Genomic DNA, 24,220 nt, shown 5'->3' on the forward strand with positions numbered 1-24,220 from the left:
TGGCGACTTTGTATCTGGCAAAGCAGTCCATGTTTGGCACTTCTTTTCTAAAAATCTACTTTCTCAAAACGATTTGCCGGATTTGGACTCTTTGGTTTAGATTAAGAACCGTGACATGAAATCGAGTCTGAACTGTAGCATTGGGTCCCTCACGGACGTGTTACAGTGCACAGCTCATTTTTTTGGGCACACGGCTCATTTCGGGCACACAGCACACTTTTCAGGTACACAACTCATTTTTTCGCAGTATTTGGTTTATTTGGCCCGCAGCTTATACATAGCACACTGTTCAATCTGAACAAATGGCTTATAACACAGCATTCTATTTATTTGAACACACAACCCATAACACAACACTGCCCAATTTGCACGCATGGCTCATTTCACAGTATTCTTTGAACTTTGAACTGAGAACATCTGTTCATTCTGAACGCAGGTATCTTCCCGCTTTACCCAGGGGTACGAATCGATTATTGTGAGGGACTGGTACCTAGAGCTCCCGGATGTCGTCCGACAGATTGTGGATGAGATAGGATTTGGCCCGTTTTGTATGGGGTTGTCGCGTCATCCAGCGAGTAGGACCATTCTCGGCGCACTTGTAGACAGATGGTGGGACACCACCAACTCCTTCCATTCTCGGCCACCGGGGACATGACGATGACCCCGTATGACTTCTCTATGCTGACAGGCCTCGACGAGGCAAGATGGCCGATTCCATATGATGTCGATATGGGCGAATGGGAGGCAGCTTGGGTTTATCTGCTCGAAGGTCGTCCGCCGCCTTGCAGATCACCAGGCATGGTCAGGTACACCTGGTTCACCGAGCAGTACAAGAGGACTATGCCTGAGACCATTGAGGCCATACAGCAGTATGCTCGGGGGTTTTTGATGTTCCTTCTCGGGACCACACTGTTCTCCGACAGGGGGAACACCATCGGGCTTTATCTTCTGAGTGCTCTGGTGGACCTATCACAGGTCCGACTCTTTGATTGGGGTGGCGCTGCCCTCGCTACCCTTTACTGCTATATGAGTGCGACCTCCCGCGAGAAGGGGACCATAGTTGGAGGCTACTAGTGAGCCTGGGAGGTACATTCTGCGCTCTTGATTTACATTTCTACTTTCATTATCTGTACTTTGCACACTGCACACGGCATCCTGCACTCAGCATTCTGCACTCGGCATTCCACATTTTCTATACATTCTATATACTGCACACTGCTCACAATATTCGGCACCCAGCATTCCGCACTCAGCATTGTACACTTAGCATTTTGCACTCAGGATTCTACGTTTCTTATACGTTTTGTATACTGACTGCCACTGTCCTGCCTTTCACAGTTATGGGTTTACGCATACTTCCCAACACTAGCCCCTGAGCTCGAGGTTGAGACACCTCTTGAGATCTCTTACTCACGCAGATTTGAGGATCGGTGTCGGCCCAGGCCCTGGGAGACTCTGCTCTACCTCCGACAGTTCTTCGATATTGTACAGGCGACGGAGGTAATCCATAACTCTCAATTCTCCATGCTTTCAGCTTTGATTCATCTTGCATATTTATGGCAACTAATCAGTTTATGCACTTGGTGTCTGCAGATCACTTGGCAGCCATGGATATCCATGTCAGGATATGCCCGGTTCCAGTTCCCTGGGACATGGGGCGCCTCCCGATACAGGATTTTGTTCGAGGAACCAGTCGGCAGGGCCTAGTTTCTCGGGGATCGCTTCATGCGCCAGACGATGGGCAACCCCGATCAGGAGATCCCCTCAGCGCCTCCACTGGACATGCGGTCCACAGAGAGACTCACTCCCCAGGAGGTCGACGACCTTATGCTGGGTAGTGATGCAGTTCTTTTCCTGGAGGAAGGGGAGTATGCGACGTACCTCTATACATACTTGATGCCTCCACTGATAGGCATCCGTACTCCTACGAGGAGGGCTACTGATATGCCGTTATCGAGTCGCGCTCGAGCTACAGACATCCCTTCCATTAGCAAGGCCAGTGGTTCGAGGGGTAGAGCTGGAGGGACGACTTCCATCAGGCAGTATGCTGGATGGCCAGATCTTCCGAACGAGCTGACAGGCTAGCAGTATGGGACATCTTACCCGATTCCACTGGAGCCTCTATTGCCCGATCATCGATACGTCAGTGATCCTGACTCACCACCGGTATACTCCGCAGTTTCATTTATCATTGATATTTAGACATTCATTCATTCACTGATGACTTGAACTTGCATCTGTAGCCTCCCAGAGAGTATACCGAGGGATTGCTCGGAGTGGTGGCCTCACTCGAGAGCATGGTCCTGTGGAGAGAGACGCTGTTGTTCTCCTTCGGCGTTTCGGTACTTTTCAATTTATTTGCATTTATCATACTTCTGATGACATACTAAAATTGAACATTCCACTATATTGATTGACTACATGTGTAGAGCACATCTGACACACCATATTCACATACTATATCTGCATGCACACACTCTATGTAGCATTCTTGCATCTGCATCTGATATACATACTCTGGCTGATGTATTCGAACTACCTTTTCCAGGTCCCACCACTACAGTCCGGGCCATCCAGGCATTCTCGAGCAGTTGGGAGAGGTGCCTCGACTCGTGGCTGAGGTAGGCACAGAGCACCTGCTAGACAGGATAACGAGGAGTCTAGCGAGGAGAAGGAGTCAGCGCATCCACAGTCGGAGACATTCGCAGGCAGGGATGATGACTCTGGTTTTGGTTCTGAGGACGGAGGTGACGCCAAGGAGGATTCCGAGGATGGCGGCTCCGATTCAGATCGTAGTGCTGGTAGAGGTGGTGCAGAGGCTGCTCAGCCGAAGAGGATGAAGAGAGCCTCCCGATCTTGAGCCCGATGGCACCGATGCAGATGTTCCTGCTTTATTTTTCTTTTTACATGTAGTTGTAGCACATTGTACAGCTTAGGCAGTTTTATTTTCCTTCAAGACTTGTACCTTGTTCTAAAATGCTATAAAAAGGAGACATAATGGAATGAAAACGGCTTTTTGTGTTTAAAAAGTGTTGTATTTGTATTCTAAGCATCGCATCGCATCGCATCATTTTGCACAAAAATGGAATTGAATGGAATTTGAACATCATGTATTGCCAAGTCAAGTAGTGAACCAACGTAGCAAACTAAACAACTTAACTCACTAAGAAATAACAAAACCTTAGCAAGTTTACAACTCGATAAGTAAGGAGCCACAACTCGATAAACAGAGAGCAACTCGATAATCAAAACTTAACAAGTCGATAAGCAAAGAGCCACAACTCGATAAGCAAAGAGCAACAACTCGATAAGCAAAACTTAACAACTCGATAAGCAAATGCATTTTGTGCCTTAAAAGTGTATACGAAGTGACGGAACGCATCCGAAACAGAGGTAAACTCAGACCTTGAACAATCTCACCACATGGGAAAGCTAGAGACTCTTTTCCGAAGACAAGAAAAAGGCTGCAGCCCACATTTTGATCATGGCCGACCAGTAAAAGAGCTGGCCGACTAGTTTCTTGCTCTGCAGACCAGTTTATGTAGCTGGCCGACCAGAAAAAGTGGTCGGTCGACCAGTTAGCCTGGTGACCTCTAGATTCTTGACACTTGTCCTCCAAACAGTGCCTTATCCTCCATAAGGGTTCCAGCTTCGTGGTTCCCTCATTCTAACTCAGTTTTGCACCAAATGGAGGCATTTCTCGTCCAAAATCTCACAAATTGGATTGCTACCTTGGATGGCTCGAAAAAGTTGAACTTCCGGGGTTTCGGCATAAAGGCACTATTTACGCTGGGCCGCACCCCGCTGCGTTTTATGTTCCTTCATGCTGCGACAAGATGTTGGAATCCGGTAACTCACGTCTTTAGCTTCGGCGGACAAGAGATGTGTCCCACTTTCGAAGACTTCCAAGCTTTGATGGAATCCGAGCGCAATGAAGAAATCTTGCCCCAGCTCCGCTTCGGTCACGTCCAAGCCTTAGGACGGATGTGCGAGCTCACTTTGTATGATGCTCAGTCATTGATTCACGACGGAGAACTGGACATTCCAAGTTTGATTCGTCGATTTTCTGATACTAGCGACCGCGGTGACCATCATTGGCAGGGTTTTCAACGACACGCGCTTTGCTTGTGTATGCTGTCTCATTTCTTGCTTGTCCCAGGTTCTAGTGGATTTAGTGCCCGTTCGATTGAGGTTACCTAAGGCTTGAAAGAGGGCAAGAGTTGCATTGCTATGACACTAGCTGAGACGTTGATGGGTTTGGATGCTTTCCATCGCTAGGAGACGACTAGATTTGTGGGGAGTCCACTACTGCTGTAGGTAATGTTTCCGCCCCAGTTGACATATATTGTCATGACCCGAACCCACCCCTATAGGTTAAGGACATAACCGGCCAGTAATCCTGAGATTACCTACGGCCTCAGACCAAAACAGACATAACTCGTCAGAGTAAAGGGGCCAAACGGAAGCAATAATTAAAAACTTTGTCCATAGAGCCGTGCTTATATGCACATCAAACAAACCATACACGTATATGTTAATAACCCACAACAAAATACAGTACCATAAAATCCTTTACAGACAGGATCATCCAAAATGAGTCAACCCATATCAAAATTATATACAGATATACATAAAGTCCTTGCCAACAAGACAAATTCTAAATACATAACAAAATGGCAAGGATGGGTCTCGTGCGTGAGACACAAGGCTGACTCTCCAAAACTCATGTTGTTCCTGGCCGACTTCACTGGGGCTGGGTTTGGACTTCTCTTGGCTCACCTACAAACACATGAATGAGCGTGAGCAATAGCCCAGTGAATAATATCAAATACAGAAATTACATAACAATGTAGAACAACATGTTCCAAACGGCCTTTGGCCCAATTCACATTTCTACTTAACATATATATACTTATACAAAATTTAGATCAAGTGACTGTAGGTCCAACATACTGGCCTTTGGCCCATTCAGGTTTCCATTCCTGTCAAAACGGCCTTCGGCCCATTCATTTATGTCAAAACAGCCTTCGGCCCATCCATTTATGTCAAAACGGCCTTCGGCCCATTCATTTCTGTCAAAATGGCCTTTGGCCCATTCATTTTCGTCAAAACGGCCTTCGGCCCATTCATTCCTATCAAAATGGCCTTTGGCCCATTCATTTACGTCAAAACAACCTTCGGTCCATTCATTCCTATCAAAACGACCTTTGGTCCATTCGTTTACGTCAAAACGACCTTCGGTCCATTCATTCCTATCAAAACGACCTTTGGTCCATTCATTCATTCCTGTCAGACTTTTGTCCACAATCCCAATTAACAACTCATAAAGTTCATAAGGGAATAAACAATTGGACATTGACAAGCTTTCAAATATTGATATTACTGTAACAAGCCCCGCGGGGGACCTCGCTACAGCTCGGACTCGACTTTCGCAGTCACGGTTCTAAGTCTGAACCAAAGAGTCCAAATCCGGCAAATCGTTTTGAGAAAACTGATTTTTTGAAAAAGTTGTGCCAAACATGGACTGCTTTGCCAGATACAGAGTCGCCACCTAAATATTTTTGGGAATTTTAGGAAACCCTGACTCGGTGCCGAAAGGCCACGTGTCCGTCATCACCAAAGTTGCCTCGGCTCGGGAACTTGGGTACGATTGGGGAAGGTCACTTCGTGAGCACCCCCGCTCGCCCGGTCATAGACCGGCCTCTACTAACCATGATATCAATTTTTGAAAACATTGTGAGTTCTTATACCGGTTATTAGCCTAGGTTACTATGTGATGCGCACAGCATATAAGTATAGACCGGGTCGCCCGAATTGGAACAAAACATTTCATGTTTGCCTTTTTTGAAAGAGGTTTTGCTACCCGCAGGTAGGCTTGAAACATTTGATGATTTACTCCAATTCAGATAACCCGACCTTCACCCACAGGCATTCAGGCAGTTATATCATATAAGCACATAGCCTCATGGTAAGCATGCTATCATGGCATTCACTCACACGCATGCAAGGATGCTAAAGCATAAAAACTTACCGAGTACTCCAAGCCAAAATAGACACTTATTAGAAATCATGCATGAATCCTAAGTATACAGAAATGTCTAATGCAACACATGCAGAATGCAACTATAGCAGGCTCAGCTATTCTAAGATGGTATATGAAATGCTACAACTACCATGTATTCAACTTGGAATTGAAATACAAATGCAGTTAGTATGATGTGCCAAGCCCGGTGCATTCAATACAGATGAATGATGCAAACATGCTGTCATACTGTATGCTAATTTAAATATGCCCTAATCTAACCATCATAAGCGGATAAATAAAAGGGAGAAAGACGTGGGGTTGGAAGACATACATCACACTCACGCACACTTATTACAGTTGTGCCCTCACTCGGAGGGTCCGAATAAATAATACAGTCCAAATATTACAGTCCCCAAAATAAAAGAATATTACAGTTCAAAATATTATAGAATTCTAATTAATTAATGAATTAACTAGAAAGCAAATGAACTGGCGTGCAAGCCAGGGACTATCTTGCTTCTGGTGGATGATGCATGTCCGGGTTGTCTTGCGCGGAAATCCACCGGAATGCCCCAATTAGCCTCTGTTTACATCTGTTCTTGAAATGTGTGCTGAGCCCTGAAAAATTGCTGATTCTTCGTTTTGCTGCAACAGAGAGCAGGAAAGGGGCATAGCAATGTATCTGCACAGATATATGCATGTCTCGATCCTCGTGCCACCAATCACGCATACCGAGGCATGATGGCCGAAGAGTCGAAATGCACAACTCAATATAGGATGAATGCACATGAAACTACAGCTAAAACCTAACTCCATCATGGATAATCCGGAGTGTCGGTGACTGGGGAATTGAGACACATTCCATCACTCGGAGTACGAAATGTACCTCGTTTCCCGTGCCCGGGCTAACTCCTATTCCGGACATGATGCAATATGCATGACATGCATGAAATGCAACTAAGATACAATCCTAACATACAGAATGCTATGGAAATGAGATGCCTCGAAATGCGTGTACACGAGCACGCGAATCGAGAAAAAGACGGAATGCTGAAAATGAGATGCCTCGAAGTGCGTGCACACGGGTACGCAAATCGAGGCGATGACAGATACAATGAAAATGAGATGCCTCGAAGTACGTGCACACGGGCACGCAGATCGAGACGATGACAGATACAATGAAAATGAGATGCCTCGAAGTGCGTGCACACGGGCACGCAGATCGAGACGATGACAGATACAATGAAAATGAGATGCCTCGAAGTGCGTGCACACGGGCACGCAGATCGAGACGATGACAGATACAATGAAAATGAGATGCCTCGAAGTGCGTGCACACGGGCACGCAAATCGAGACGATGACAGAATATGATGAAAATGAGATGCCTCGAAGTACGTGCACACGGGCACGCAAATCGAGGCGATAGTGAATGACATGGAAAATGATAAATGGACTTATACTAACATGAATGAGCCTCAGCCACACTCACATAAGATGCCGATGACAGAAAATGAAGTGCCTCGAAATGCGTGCACACGGGCACGCAAACCGAGGCAGTGATAAAATGCAATGAAATGGCATGGAAATGACAAGTGGGCTTATACCAACATGAGTGAGCCTTAGCCACACTCACATCGGATGCCAGCGGATAAAAACGGAGTGCCTCGAAATGCGTCCACACGGGCACGCAAACCGAGGCAATGATAAAATGCGATGAAATGATATGGAAATGACAAGTGGGCTTATACCAACATGAGTGAGCCTCAGCCACACTCACATCGGATGCCGATGGCAGAAAATGAGGTGCCTCGAAATGCGTGCACACGGGCACGCAAACCGAGGCAATGATAAAATGCGATGAAATGGCATGGAAATGACAAGTGGGCTTATACCAACATGAGTGAGCCTCTGCCACGCTCACATCGGATGCCGGTGGCAGAAAATGAGGTGCCTCGAAATGCGTGCACACGGGCACGCAAACCGAGGCAATGATAAAATGCGATGAAATGATATGGAAATGACAAGTGGGCTTATACCAACATGAGTGAGCCTCAGCCACACTCACATCGGATGCCGATGGCAGAAAATGAGGTGCCTCGAAATGCGTGCACACGGGCACGCAAACCGAGGCAATGATAAAATGCGATGAAATGGCATGGAAATGACAAGTGGGCTTATACCAACATGAGTGAGCCTCAGCCACGCTCACATCGGATGCCGGTGGCAGAAAATGAGGTGCCTCGAAATGCGTGCACACGGGCACGCAAACCGAGGCAATGATAAAATGCGATGAAATGATATGGAAAATGGCAAAAATGATATGCAAGTATACTAACAGAATTTCAGCAACAAAATATGGGGAAAAACAGTCCCGAAATGTAGCGAAATGATACCAAATGCATGAAATTGTCCCGAAATGCAACATTATGCACCCGAAATGGCCTATAGCCATGCTAATCATGCACAACATGGACATGCAATGCAAAGACAGAAGCTAGACAGCCCCAAAATAAGCACTTTTCCAGTTATAAACATGGCCAAACAGCAAGTATAATCATGGCAAAAATAGCATACAAGAACAGGGGCCAAGATAGGGGTAATGAAGCAAGTGGTATAAGCTAAACCCAAACTGAAAAATTTCCTTCTATAACACTGAAGATGAACCAAAAAAATGAACATTTACAGTATGTGGCAGACCTCAAATCAGTATACAAACATGCCAAAAATGTGATGCAAAACAAGGCTCAAAAGGTGCTATAACATGAAGTATATAAAATAATCACCAAACAGAAAAAAAAGTTTGAATGAAACATGAATTATAGGCCAAAATAAGACCACTTTCAGTTCGGACCAAGGTCCAAAAACAGAAGCAAAGAGGGCTACTAATTTATGCAAAAATGGGGCCAAATAGGGGATATAACTACAAGTGACATATGGAAACACCAAACAATGTTGAGCCCTTCTCCAATGTTGAAGAGGGGCTCAAAATATTCCTCATATCAGTTTATAACATGCTCGAAAATAAATTTCTCATGGGTCAAAAATAGCATGCAAAATCATGACATACAACATGGTCAATGAAGCAAGTATATTATGGAGGGCTCAAACAAGGTTGAGCCCTTAATGAGAAGTGAAGATGAGCTCAAAATATGGCCCTTTTCAGTTAGGGCCGAAGCTTGAAACCAAAAAGAAATGAGGCTTAAAAATAGATCAAAGGAAAGGGTCAAAAGGATCAAAGTGTAACTTACCCTTGAAGATCCAAGTTTTTGTTGCTTCTTGGGTTGATTTGCAGCTTCTTTAGCCTTCAAGAATCCCTCCTAGCTGCTGGAAATGAGATGGTGGTGGTAGAGCTTGGTGGTGTAGAAGGAATGAAGATTATAGACTTAGGGTTTTTTGAAGAATTGAAGAAGAAGACAATGGAGTTTAGGGTTTGTCCTTGGAGAAGAATTTTTCTAACCCTCATGAAGAAGACCCTCAGCTGGTTATAAGGTCAAGAAAGGGGGTGTAAAAGGGGGGTGAAATGGAGAGGAATTCTCTCTCCCAAAATATCCCCCGGATACAGAAAATATCTGGGGGATATTGCCCCACAGCTGGAAGGGGCACAGTGAGGAGAGCACGGCCGGCCGCTCACTTTTGCTGGAGGTGGCCGGCCGGCCACACCCCCTAGCCGGCCGGCTAGGGGTCCAAAGGGTCAACCATATTTTCTGGCCGGCCAGGTATTGGGGAGGTAGCCCTATGTGTGTACAACACAACCATGTAATTGAAATTTCAAGAAAGTGGGCCCAAGGGGTTCAACAATGGCTCGGAAAGAGGGGGTCAAAAGGGTCAAGTTGACTTACTGGCCGGCCATGAACTTTTAGGGGCCTCTCAGGTGTGTACATCACAGATATGTGAAAGTTCAAGAAAAGAGGTCCAAGGGGTTCAACATTAGCCCGGAAGAAAGGGGTCAAAAGGGTCAAGTGACCTTAATGGCCGGCCACCAACTTTTAGGGGCCTCTCAGGTGTGTAGATCACAGATATGTGGTTGAAAGTTGGCAACACTAGCTCTAAGGTATTCAACATTAGCCCGGAAGTACGAAAAACGGGCGCCGGGAGGCTCCGGAAGAGAAATAACTGGTTGCTGCAACAATTGCTGGCCTCCCATCCTTCAGTGACCTTCCCTGTGATAAAACAGAGGTACCTGCCAAAAAATGAGCGAAAACCGTTGCAAAACGAATGTTCCGGAGCCAAAACACGCAGTTCGGGGTCCCGGAAATGGGCTGTTAAGCACCGAAAATTGTATCTGACCTCGAAGTGGGTTTCTCAGCCCCCAGTGTCCCTCAAAATGGATGAAATAAGATGTATGCCAAAAATCAAAGCAATAGGAGATGGTTAAGCGGTCCCGAACCGAGGCACACGGCCTGACGGCTCCGAAAACCGGGAACCGGACTCCGAAATGGGCAAAATGGCCTACGGCCACCAAATGTAGCCTACGGACATTGAGAGATGGTCTACGAGACCTCTCCCTCCCTTCAGGAAAAGAAACAGAGAAAATCGAGTCTGGTTCGCGAACCGAGACAAGGCACAGAAAAGGGTTCGGAAGTCCGGAGGCAGGGCTTACGGCCGCGACTCTGAAACTTCTGAACGAGCACATTATGCAACATCACCAAGTGCTCCATTGGTGACGTCTGAGTCTTAAGGTCGGTCAAAAATGGGGTGTCTACAGTTGCCCCTCTTTGACAGAACTCGGAAGTCACAAGTGACGGGAGTGAATGTCAAAGCCCAGAGACGACCCATTTTTGACAAGGCCGAAGACTTAGACAAACATACAAGATAGACAAAGATGTGCCCGCAGGCATGCCCGCAGGCAGGGGGCAAAATGCAAATGATATGCAAGAAGCCGAAGGTAACCCAATGATCATGCAAATGCAGCAAGCTGTAATGAAGCAAGTATTCGCAAATAGATGCAACAGTTTTAAGCAAGAATGCAAAGCAACAACTACATTTCATGCAGTTAAGAATGCGGAGGATTATTCAATCCCCGCCCTGTCTCACACGGAGAAGATACGATACCTGCGCGATTCGTCTGGTCGCACCAGCCTCAATTGAACCGTACATACAATATCGTGCCTGCAAAAGAGAGAAATTGCAACAAGTACAATATGCTAACAACACATATTTGATGTGATTCCGAAAATTCGACACACGCAGTGTTGGTGAGTGAATGCATCGCAATGCAAGAATGGAATATGTGTGACAACGCATGCTCAAACACAGAGATATACAAATATCAAGAAATGTACATGACAATGTGAGTATGCCCATGAGAATGCAAGATGTGTGCATGAAAGTACAAAACGAGCATGAATCAGAGTGTCATTCGTCGTGAAACAACGAGTATGGAAACGCGTGTTTCGGCGAGGGTAACTCGATCACGGCCTCCGATCTGCTTCTTTGAAAGGTTACAGTTCATTCAAAAAGGATACACTTTGATTTCGATGAATGATGATGAGACACATGTCAGCACTTGAAACCGAAGTCCCGACGGAGCAATTTCGCGACCGGAAGTGTACTTTTCTTGAACTTTTTCAGGTTCCGGGAACTCCGATCTTCCTCAAAATTTGCAGAGAGCTAGGTGAGCATGTGGAGATGATGGCCGGCCGTTTATCTTCCCAAGGGGAGGTGGCCAACCGTTTTCCACAAAAGCTAATGGCTGGCCGGCCATTTCTGCAAAAAGCAGATGGCTGGCCAGCTATTTTTAGAGGCCGGCCGGCCATGCCCTTTTCCCAGGGGCATTTTGGTCTTTTCCCCTCCTTTTTGCATGCCTTTTCACCCAAGGCTTGAGGCCTATAAATGGCAGCTGATCCTCACTTCATTTCTTGCCTCTTTCAACACTTTTCTCTCCAGTTTTGAGTTTTACGCGCGTTTTCCAACGCCTCGCGCAAATTGTTTTCGTAAAAACACTTAGTTTTAAACACTTTGGAGCGATTAAATTCCGGTTTCGGAGCTTCTTTTTGCATTTTCACCACTTGAGGTAAGTTCATCTTAATATTTAGAATATTTTCTCGGGAGTTGACTTTTGTTGAATTTTTCTTTCCCGAGAGTTGACTTTTGTTGACTTTTTCCAATTTTTGCTCATTTTGCTCATTTTTCCTCCCCTTTTGCAGATTCCTGAAAATGGCGGGTACTTCTTCCCATGGTGGCGGTCTTCCAGGTGCCGGGGATGATTTCGATCCCACGACTCTACCTCCGAGGACTCGACCTTTCATGCCCGAGAGGTACCGTCCGGCGGCGCACGTCCTCCCTCGTGCCGTTTTTCGTCATTTTACTAGTTTCGACGAGAGAGCACCCGCGGATCTGCTTCTCAGAGAGCCGGAGCAGCATCTCTCTCACGAGGCCCGAGAGGTATTTACCTCATCTTCTGTATTTTACATTTCGCACCCTTGCCATGCTTAAACATTTAGCTTGTGACATAGTATTTTCCTTACATCTTTGAACATGTAGTTTCAACACTTGAATTATTGAACACTCGGCTCATTAATTAATTGCGAACACACAGCCCACATTAAAACACATGGCTCAAACACTGATTTGTCGAACACACAGCCCGAATTCGAAAGTGAACACACAGCCTACACTTTAACCGAAAGTTGAACACGCAGCCCAAAATTCAAATTCTCTGAACAAGCAGCCCAGGTAGATAGTGAACACGCAGCCCACAAATTAACTGAAAGTTGAACACGCAGCCCAAAATTCAAACTCTCTGAACACGCAGCCCAGGTAGATAGTGAACACGCAGCCCACAAATTAACTGAAAGTTGAACACGCAGCCCAAAATTCAAATTCTCTGAACACGCAGCCCAGGTAGATAGTGAACACGCAGCCCACAAATTAACTGAAAGTTGAACACGCAGCCCAAAATTCAAATTCTCTGAACACGCAGCCCAGGTAGATAGTGAACACGCAGCCCACAAATTAACTGAAAGTTGAACACGCAGCCCAAAATTCAAACTCTCTGAACACGCAGCCCAGGTATATAGTGAACACGCAGTCCACAAATTAACTGAAAGTTGAACACGCAGCCCAAAATTCAAATTCTCTGAACACGCAGCCCAGGTAGATAGTGAACACGCAGCCCACAATTAAACTGAAAGTTGAACACGCAGCCCAAAATTCAAATTCTCTGAACACGCAGCCCAGGTAGATAGTGAACACGCAGCCCACAAATTAACTGAAAGTTGAACACGCAGCCCAAAATTCAAATTCTCTGAACACGCAGCCCAGGTAGATAGTGAACACGCAGTCCACAAATTAACTGAAAGTTGAACACGCAGCCCAAAATTCAAATTCTCTGAACACGCAGCCCAGGTAGATAGTGAACACGCAGTCCACAAATTAACTGAAAGTTGAACACGCAGCCCAAAATTCAAATTCTCTGAACACGCAGCCCAGGTAGATAGTGAACACGCAGTCCACAAATTAACTGAAAGTTGAACACGCAGCCCAAAATTCAAACTCTCTGAACACGCAGCCCAGGTAGATAGTGAACACGCAGCCCACAAATTAACTGAAAGTTGAACACGCAGCCCAAAATTCAAATTCTCTGAACACCCAGTCCAGGTAGATAGTGAACACGCAGCCCACAAATTAACTGAAAGTTGAACACGCAGCCCAAAATTCAAATTCTCTGAACACGCAGCCCAGGCAGATAGTGAACACGCAGTCCACAAATTAACTGAAAGTTGAACACGCAGCCCAAAATTCAAATTCTCTGAACACGCAGTCCAGGTAGATAGTGAACACGCAGCCCACAAATTAACTGAAAGTTGAACACGCAGCCCAAAATTCAAATTCTCTGAACACGCAGCCCAGGTAGATAGTGAACACGCAGCCCACAAATTAACTGAAAGTTGAACACGCAGCCCAAAATTCAAATTCTCTGAACACGCAGCCCATTTCATTATCATTGGCATACAGCCCATTTCATCTTATTATTGACACATATATTCATTCTGAATGCAGGGTGGTTCCCGCAGTGTGCGAGGATATGGTTCTACCATGGCGCGGGATTGCTATGCTGAGCTCCCGGAGGGCGTCAGGGATTTGGTAGACTTGGCAGGGTTTGGGCCCTTCTGCACCGGGTTGTCACGCTGTCCTGCCAGGAGGACCTTGATGGCAGCTTTGGTAGAGAGATGGTGGGACACCACCAATTCCTTTCATTTCTCTGCCACCGGGGACATGACCATGACCCCTTTTGACTTTGCTGTATTGACCGGCCTTGATGTCGGAGGTTGGCCCATCCCCTATGACGAGGATATGGGCGAGTGGGAGGCCGCCTAGATGTATTTGTTGGGGGCTCGCCCACCTGTTGATAGGGTTTCAGGGAGAGTCAGATACACTTGGTTCTCCTCTCATTTCCGGCGGGCGGAGATGGTGCCCGAGACTCCTGAGGAGACAGAGCAGTATGCTCGTGGCTTCCTGATGTTCCTCTTCGGGACTACCCTGTTCGCCGACAGAGGGAACACCATTGGGCTATATCTGCTGAGCGCTCTAGTCGACCTATCACAGGTCAGTAGATATGATTGGGGTGGCGCTGGCCTGGCTACCCTCTACTTTTACATGAGCGCGACCTCCCGCGGGCGGGGCGATTTGCTTGGTGGCTACTGGAGAGCTTGGGAGGTATTTTCTGTCCCCCTGATTTACATTTTTGCTTTTCATTACTTATACATTGCACACACAGCGCACTTTTACAATCTGCATTTTGCTCTCAGCATTTCGTACTTACATTCTGCACTGCTTTTCTCAGCTATGGGCTTATGTATATTTCCCATCGTTAGCCCCAGTGCTGGAGGTGGTGGGGATTCCCGTGACCCCATATTCATTGATATTTGAGGGCCCGCACCGGGCGAGGCCTCGAGAGACCCTGGTTCGCCTGCGACAGTACTTCGACACTGTGCGACACTCAGAGGTACTTCAGAACTTTCAGTTCTTTTCATTTTCATCTTTGACTTGCTCTGTATATCCTCGTTTTCTGATTGGTTTATACATTTATCATCCGCAGATTACTTGGCAGCCTTGGGCACCCCTGGGTGATGATCTCCTACTTCAGTATACCGGAGCATCAGGCATCTCCCGGTATAGGGTCCTGCTCGAAGGGCCAGTCGGCAGAGTCTGGTTCCTGGGGGAGCGCTTTCTGTGCCAGGTACGGGGGCATCTTTCTCAGGATGTTCCCGCGGTACCTCCAGCTAGTATGCGGACCGCTGACAGGCTCTCTTACTCAGAGGTAGTCGGCGCCATGCTGGGCAGCGATGCTTTGCTATATGTTGCAGAGGGGGACTACGCCACCTATCGTCATATATATTTGATGCCTCCATTGACAGAAGCTCGTATTCCGATGATGAGACCTGCCGGTATGTCATCCTCGGATCAGGCTCAGGCTCGAGCTACAGACATCCCTTCTTCTAGCAGGGCTGACACATCTAGAGGTGGGAGTAGACCGTTTCCTCCGAACCCGTCGATTCATCCTCATCTGGGATGGCCAGATATGCCTACTGAGTTGATGGCGTGGCAGTATGGGACTAGCTCTCCGATTCCGATTCCACTAGAGCCTCCAATGCCCAGTGATCGATACGCCATTGATCCGGACTCACCGCCGGTATGCTCCACTTTCATTTATCATTTCAGATATTTAGACACTCTTCTGTTCACTAATGATTATGAACTCATTTTTGCAGCCATCGCGAGGGTACATGGAGGAGATGGTTGGGCTGGTGGCCACACTCGAGGGCATGGTCCTACGCAGGGAGGCACAGTTGTCCGTCGCGGGCATTCAGGTACCCTTCAGTTTTTTGGCATTTATCATACTTCTGATGTCATGCTGATTTCTACTGCATCGATAGACTACTTGTGTAGAGCACATCTGACACACACCTCACTTGTACACTGTATTTACATGCACCCACTTCATGTAGCTTTTGCTTGTATCTGCATCTGATGTACATATTTGGACTGATGTATTTGAATTGGACTCTTTGTTTTCAGATGCCTTCATGGTCCGGTCAGCCGCAGACCAGGCCACCTGGGCCTCATTGGGGAGCTGGGCCATCTGGGCCTTATCAGGGAGCTGGGCCATCCGGGCCTTATCAGGGGGAGGGGTCATCTCGGCCTTCCCGAGGAGCCGGGCCATCTAGGCCTTATCGGGGAGCTCGAGGAGGGCCTGTCCGCAGACGCAGGGCTCATGTTGTGGAGGTGGAGTCTGATGAGGAGGAGGAGGATGCTGAGGCTACCGACCGTCAGTTTGAGACATCTGTTGAGGAGGGAGGCTCCGGTTTTGGCTCGGGGAACAGAGGTGAGGCTGAGGAGGATCCTGAGGATGACAGCTCCGACTCAGACGATGGCGTGGAGGTCGTCCCGCCAAAGAGGACGAGGCGTGCTTCTCGTTCCCGTTCCCGAGGATTTTGATGTTGCTATTTCCTGCTTTATTATTTTCTTTTACTAGTAGTTTGTAGCACTTTGCACATTGTTAGGCAGTTTTATTTTTGTAAAACTTGTACCTTTGTTTGTTGTAAAGCATGATGAAATGAAATAGCTTTTGGAAAGGTGTTTGTATTTTGAACTTTTAGCATCGTATCGCATCATTTACTTTGCACAAAAATGAAATTGAATGGTAATGCGCATTGTGTAATCACCAAATCAGGTAGTGAACCGACGCAACAAACTAAACAACTCAACTTACTAAGATATAATAGAATCTTTAGCAAGTTTACAACTCGATAAGCAAAATGCAACAACGCAAATAAACAAGACTTTTAAACAAAAATTGCTTAAACAGAGAGCAATGACTCAAAACACAAAACACGTCCGCTCGACAAACAACTCGATAAGCAAAACAACAACTCGATAAGCAAGACTCAACAACAAAGTGTACTTCTGACGATCTGGGCATCGGAACGCATCCGGAATGAAGGCCTTCGACTCTCCCGTTTCATGGAAATGCTTGGAGTTCTCCTTCGAAGAGTAAGACAGGGCCGAGGAGACACATTGCAGCACTGCCAGCCATCCCGGGGAGCTGGCCGGCCATTTTTGCAAAAAGTGAATGGCTGGCCAGCCAGAGATATGCCACGGCATGGAAGACTAGAGAGCTTCTGGCCCCTGCTTCAACCTTCAGTTGCACTTTGTCAGATGAATGCATGGATTGGCTCAAAGAGGAGGTACAAGTTGGGCCCAGCTTGGCATCAGATGCTCCGTCCAGCTCTGGAAGGGGACACAGAGATACTTGATTCAACTATGCCCCAAATTTATTGCTTATTTAGCATTTTCAAGTTTTCTTTATGACTGTACTAAAATAAGCAACCTCGATTGTAATGCAAGAGCAGGAGAATTCTATTTTGAAATCAATGAAATTGAAAGTTATGGTACTGAAAATTTTCCACTTTTTGGTCCAAAAATGGTCTAAGTCGTAAAAAGATTGATTTGAACAAAGTCAACTTTTATTAAAACTTTTTCAAAATTATTTTCGATGTGGATCAGAACTGGACATGCCGAAAATCTGTCACTGAAATGCACAACCCCAGATCCCTGCAACTGGAAAGTTGCCCCTAGTTTGAAGAACAATGCGGCACTCCAAAGCAACGGAAAGTTGCCCCTAGTTTGAAGAACACTGTACCGGAGATCACGGTAAATGCTGATGGATAAAGATGACTGAGATGATCGAAATGGACAAAGTTGATCGGGGAAAAGTTTATGACTGAACTTCAAGACGAAGCTGCCTACGTATCCCAAAGATGGGAATCAAGTCTTACGTAGTTCAGGCTAAGGTTCACTCGAGTATTTTCACTCTCCTTTTGCGCTCTAACTTTTGCCAAGGCCGCCCTTTGCGGGTTTTCAACCTTGCGAGCTCAGTTTTTATATTTTCTAATTTTTTGTGCTCTGACTTTTGCCTAGGTCGCCCTTTCGGGTTTTCGGCCTAGCGAGCCTCTCAAGGATAGTATTTCTTCAACTTGTCCATATTGATCGGTTGTGAGAACTCCAAGCCATCTAGATCCATCAGAACCACAGCCCCACCTGACCAGATAGCTTTGATGATGTAAGGACCAGTCCAATTGGGTTTGAACTTGCCCCTTGGGTCGTGGATGGGAGCTCGGTTATCTTTGAGCACCAAATCTCCTTCTTTCAGATTCCTGGACTTAACCTTCTTGTTGAAAGCCCGGGCGATTCTGCGTTGATAGCCTTGGATGTGGTACAGTGCTTTCAGTCTTCTTTCATCAAAGAGCATGAGTTCTTCGAATCTGCTTTGCTGCCAATCTGCTTCGGCTATTTGGCATTCAGCCAATACTCGTAACGATGGAACTTCAATCTCAATGGGTAGAACAGCCTCCATTCCATAGACCAATGAATATGGAGTTGCTCCAGTAGAAGTTCTGATTGAAGTCCTGTAGCCCCACAGAGCAAATGGCAGCTTGTCTGGCCAATCTCGATAGGTTTCCACCATTTTCTGTAGTATACGCTTGATATTCTTGTTGGCGGCCTCAACCGCTCCGTTGGTCTGCGGCCTGTATGTAGATGACTTATGGAAAGCCACATTGTGTTTCTCCAATAAGTCTATCACTTCTTTCTTGAAGTGGGAACCATTGTCTGAAATTATTTCGTTTGGCACCCCGTAGCGACAGATGATGTTGTTCCTGATGAACTTTGCGACATGCGACGCCATCAACACTGCGTATGATTGGGCCTCGACCCACTTTGTGAAATAATCTATCGCTACTAGGATAAACTCATGCCCGTTTGACCCCTTCGGGGTAACAGCTCCGATCACATCGATTCCCCAGACTGAAAAAGGCCACGGCGAAGTCATGTTGTACAGCTTTGACGGCGGGATGTTCATGCGATTTGCATGGATTTGACATTTGTGGCATCGCCGAACAAAATTAATACAATCCTCCTCCATGGTTGACCAGTAGTAACCCTGTCTGAGGATCTTTCTGGCCAGCATTACTCCATTCATGTGTGCACCGCACTCCCCCCCATGGATGGCTTCCATCAGGCGTTTTGACTCTTCAGCTTCTACACAGAGCTTATGCATTCCCAGATGACCTCTTTTGTACAAATTTCCCCCGCAGATAACGAATTGAGCAGCCATTCTTCTGACAGCCCTCTTATCTTTGGCATTTGCCCCTAGTGGATATGTCTCCTTTTCTAAGAAGTTCCAGATGTCGTAATACCAGGGGTTGCCGTCTTGAACCTCATCTATGGCGGAAATCGACTCGTATGCCGGCACGAACTTCTGATCAATAATGACTGGACGCATCCGGACTCCGGACGGGATGTCTATCATAGAAGATAGAGTTGCTAGTGAATCTGCAAACCTGTTGTTCTCTCTTACGAGGTGGGTAAAATTTAGTTTCTCAAACCGAGGAATTAACAAATCCAAGGTTTGGTGGTAGATTATCATCCTTTCCTCCTTGACCTTCCAATCTCCTTTTGCTTGAGACACAACAAGGTTCGAGTCCCCAATGACGTCCACTCGTCTTGCCCCTAGTTCCAGGGCTGCTTCCAGGCCAGCAATACATGCCTCATACTCTGCCTCATTGTTGGAGACCTTGAACCGGAGTTTGAATGCTAAAGGGATGCGGGAATCATCAGGCGCTATCAGCAACACCCCTATCCCATACCCATACTGGTTTGACGCTCCGTCAAAGTACATTGTCCAAGTTTCATCTTTGATGTGCAGAATGGCTTCATCTGGGAATAGATACTCAACCGCTTCATCCCCCTCAACCGGGTGGTCGGCAAGGAACTCCGCTACCGCTCTGCCTTTTACTGACTTGCGCGTCACATACTTCAAATCAAATTCGGAGAGCAACAGCAGCCAACGAGCTAGCCTACCCGTAAGTGCTGGTTTCTGGAAAAGATATTTGATGGGATCCAAACGCGAAACCAACATTACAGAGTGGGCTAACAGGTAGTGCTGCAGCTTCCTGGTTGCCCATACCAAGGTCAAACAAGCCTTCTCCAGTGGCGTATAGCGGGTCTCGTAGTCTAGCATCTTTTTGCTCAGATAGTAGATGGCTCTTTCCACTTTGTCTTCTGACTCCTGCGCGAGCATGCAGCCCATGGTAGTCTCAGTTACCGAAAGGTACAGTATCAACGGTCTCCCCGGTTCTGGCGGTGACAACACGGATGGGTTCTGTAGATATTCTTTGATCTGCTCAAAAGCTACTTGACATCGGTCGTCCCACTGGAATTTCTTTCCTTTCTTCAGGAAACCAAAAAGTGGTTCACAAGTCAAGGTTAATTTAGAGATAAACCGTCTTATGAATTGCACTTTACCTAGAAAGCCTCGCACCTCCTTTTCAGTCCTTGGTGGTGGCATTTCTAAGATGGCCTTGATTTTGGAAGGATCGACCTCGATGCCCCTTTGTGTGATCAGAAACCCTAGCATCTTCCCTGCTATAACACCAAACGTGCATTTCTGGGGATTCAGTCGCAGCCGAAACTCTTTGATCCGTTGAAAGAATTTTTGTAAGGCGGTGTAGTGGCCCTCTCTATCTTTGGACTTGACAATCATGTCGTCCACATACACCTCGACCTCCTTATGGATCATATCATGCAATATTGTAGTCGCTGCCCGTTGATACGTAGCTCCAGCATTTTTCAACCCGAATGGCATCACTCGATAACAATATGTCCCCCACGGGGTAGTGAACGCAGTCTTCTCCCGGTCTTCGGGTGCCATCACTATCTGGTTATAGCCTGAGAAACCATCCATAAACGAAAGCAAGGCGTGTCCTGCCGTGAAATCCACCAATTCATCGATGTGTGGCAAGGGGAAGTCGTCCTTCGGACTGGCCCTGTTCAAATCTCTGAAGTCTACACAGACCCGAATTCTGCCATCCTTCTTTGGCACCGGAACTATGTTGGCCAACCAAGTTGGATATTCAGATACTAGCAGGAACCCTGCGTCAATTTGCTTGGTGACCTCTTCCTTAATCTTGAGGGCCCAGTCCGGGCGAATCCTTCTGAGTTTCTGTTTGACAGGGCGGGCCTCTGGATCAAGAGGGATCCGGTGCTGTACAATCTCAGGATCGATTCCAGGCATGTCTTCATAGGACCACGCGAAAACATCTTTAAAATCTTTTAATAAAGCGACTAAGCGCTCGCGCTCCTCTGAAGACAACGTGGATCCGATCTGGACCAGCCGCGGGTCCTTCTCAGTACCAACATTCACAGTAGTGATTTCATCCATTAAAGGTTTAACAAATCTTTCCTGCTCTTGATCAATTAATCGTTGCAAAACTGGAGGAATTTCTTCCTCGCTGTTTTCATCAAAATTTTGAAAATCCTGATTTAAGCAATAAATCAAAGGCACAGAAAAATACTCGGAAACCACATCCACATCATTCTCATTAAATACTTCCAAGCCGTCAGATTCCTCTGTTACAACAGACTCAAAAGAAAATGAAAAAGACGACCTAGACAGGACTGTGGCATCCGGGTTATCACCCCCAGGAATACCGGACTCAGACTCAGTCGAGCTGGAATCTGATTCCGACGCAGAAGATTCGGCAGAATCAGATTCCGGCTCACTACCTGACCCGGAACTGCTAGATAAAAAGCCTTCTTCATACTGCCAGATGAGAGAAGGTGCGATAGATGCATCCAAGATCGGCGCTGGAAAGCCCGCAGCTATTTCATCTCCAATCACAGAAACCGAAGAGTTATCCCCCAAGCACTCTTGGCCGATCGGAGGATCTGATAGTAGACTCGCCAGTGCTACCCCCATTTCCAGCTCTGTACTCTCAGGATCCACTGCTTCACATTGCTCAACCTCAATCGGTGGGTCTGTCTGCGATTCGGCAACGTCATCCCCAGATAGTTGTATGTCGAAGAAGATTTCAAAACCAGGCACACGCTCCCCCTTCGCGTTTAGCCATGGCTCCGGGAAGCCGCAGAATGGAAAATCTTCCCCCTCCAGGACGAAACGTCCGTTTAGGGTACCCCAGATGGGCCTGTGCATTAAATCAAATGGCTTCCCGGCCTTCTTTGCTCTGGCCCTTCCGGCCATTTCTTTCCCTTTCCTTACCCAATCCTCCTTGGTGGGCAGATAACCCAGTCCAAAGGCGTGGGGGTTGTGTGGCACTTCGGCCAATACTGAAACGCCTTTCCGGCCGCTTCTCCCTAATCCCATCCCAGGGGTATGTTTTAGCTTATTCATGAGGTATATGGATTGTGCACTAACATACATGCCCTCATTCGCAGCCATGACATTCTGCACCACTTGAGCCTCGGCCAAAGTGAACCCCGACAAAAACACATCCTCCGTGCCGTGCTCGATCTCCAAGACGGGTGTAGACACTTCCGGCGGCGGATGGATCGATGAATTTCCAAAAACGATTGCTACCCCTTTCCCGTGGGGGTACTTCAGCATTTGATGTAGGGTGGAAGAGACTGCTTTGACCTGGTGCAACCACGGTCGCCCCAAAAGTAAGTTAAAGGTTGCGGGAACGTCCAAGATATGAAATTCAATACTGTGTTGTCCTGGACCAACCTTGGTTTGAATTTTAACAGTCCCCATCACTTCTCTGCTGGTATTGTCATATGCTCTGATCACTTGGGTGGTTGGGACGAAATCTACGGGCTTCAACCCAATTGCATATGCCGTTCTAGTTGGGCAAACATTAATTGCAGACCCGGTATCAACAAGTACCACCGGTATCCACTTATCTCTACATTCCACAGAAATATAGAGAGGCTTGTTATGATTTGCGCCCTCAGGCGGTAGCTCCTTGTCCGAAAAGGTTAATGCCGGGGAACCTCCTCCCGGAAAAACCAGCCCAACCAGCTGTTCAGGCATGGTGTCTATGGAAAGTTTCGACTTGTCCATGGCAGATAGGACAGCTTCTCTGTGCACTCGCGATGCCATTAGCAGTCCCCAGATGGAGATGTCTGCTTGTATTTTCTTTAACTGTTTCAGCACAGCTTCATCCTCAATCTGCTTCTCCTTCTGTCTCTCCACTTCTCTGTCTTTCCCGGATGCCTCGGGTTGGTCTATTTGTGGGGGCTTGAAGTACCGCCCACTTCTTGTCATGTGGGCCACTTCATCCAGATACCAAGTATCATCCGGCTGGTTATTCCCCCAGTCTTCATCGGTGTGGGCAAGACACAAATCGTCATCTTCCCACCACATTCCACTGGCAGCCAACAAACATCTGTCCGGCTCCAGTCTACTCGCACTCTCAGTGCTCTCTGCCCATATGCTTGCAGCATTGCTTGTCTTTGTGCACACAGCACTTTCGGTCTCCTCAGGGCCTTTTGCCTTTCTGGCTCTCTCAGTTTCCTCAAACTTCCTTTGTTCCAACTGCATCAGTACAGCTGTTTGTTCAATAGTTCCCACATCCGTAACGCCCATGTCCTGAGCGGAATTCTTAACACCGGCGCTCTCTGGCGGTACAACTTGATTTTCGGCCGTTCCGGCCACAACTGATATTTCTGCCCCTGCCGGGCTCTGTTTTGGTTGAGCTTCCCCCACTGCATCCGGTTGATCTTCGAGCCATCCCGTGGCCTCCTCTGATCCCTCATAATCATTCCAGTTAATGGACGCATCCTCCAGCTCCTGATCATCGAGAAATTGCAAGTTAGCAAAGTCCTCTTCTACGGTTGTCGGCTCATCTGCCCATAACTCAGATCCCTCCCCTCGGATCATGCATAGCTCTCCTGTCTCGGGAAATTTTACACTTAGCCCAGTTCGGCTCGTTGATAGGATGTACTTGCTTGGATCATAAGCCCTCTCAGCAAAATTATGCCCAGTTCCAGATTCAATAGACTCGGTCTCCCCCAAAATCTGCCCTGTCCTGCCTTCGACGGTCACCACCATCGGTTCCGGTTGGGTTTTGGAGATGTCCACCATGCATAAGCAGTCAGTGCAATCGGGGAGGAGCACCTCCGGCTTGGGTAGGTGGGTGGGAGTAATGTAGATGCTAGGATCGTAAGATGCGACCCCAGTCTGGATAAAGTTAATTCTTTTGGGAGGAGGGGCTTGGTTATGTGATGGGAGAGGGTTGGTCGTAACATTGGGTTGGTCGGGAGGTGCGATTACCTGTTTGTCAATAAGATCTTGGATCTCATGACGCAGTCTGTAACAACGGTCGGTGTCATGACCGTGTTGTTGGTGGTATGCACAGTATTTTGACGGGTCATATGAGGGGGGAAGTGGATTT

General features: G+C 47.1%; 1 protein-coding gene across 1 annotated transcript in view; it reads left to right on the plus strand.

Moving 5' to 3' along the window:
* The first annotated feature begins 3,984 nt into the window (after nucleotides 1-3,984).
* LOC145798737 (uncharacterized) overlaps nucleotides 3,985-24,220 on the plus strand; it is a 57,240-nt gene continuing 37,004 nt past the window's right edge. Inside the window, exons 1-4 of the mRNA XM_082887589.1 lie at nucleotides 3,985-4,191; nucleotides 14,812-14,973; nucleotides 15,067-15,660; nucleotides 15,740-15,838. Of these exons, the coding sequence (XP_082743715.1) occupies nucleotides 3,985-4,191; nucleotides 14,812-14,973; nucleotides 15,067-15,660; nucleotides 15,740-15,838 (1,062 nt within the window). The remainder of the gene's footprint in view (nucleotides 4,192-14,811; nucleotides 14,974-15,066; nucleotides 15,661-15,739; nucleotides 15,839-24,220) is intronic.

This window comes from Camellia sinensis, chromosome 1 (genome assembly GCF_055761805.1).
Source record: "Camellia sinensis isolate YWXY chromosome 1, ASM5576180v1, whole genome shotgun sequence".
NCBI lineage: Eukaryota > Viridiplantae > Streptophyta > Magnoliopsida > Ericales > Theaceae > Camellia > Camellia sinensis.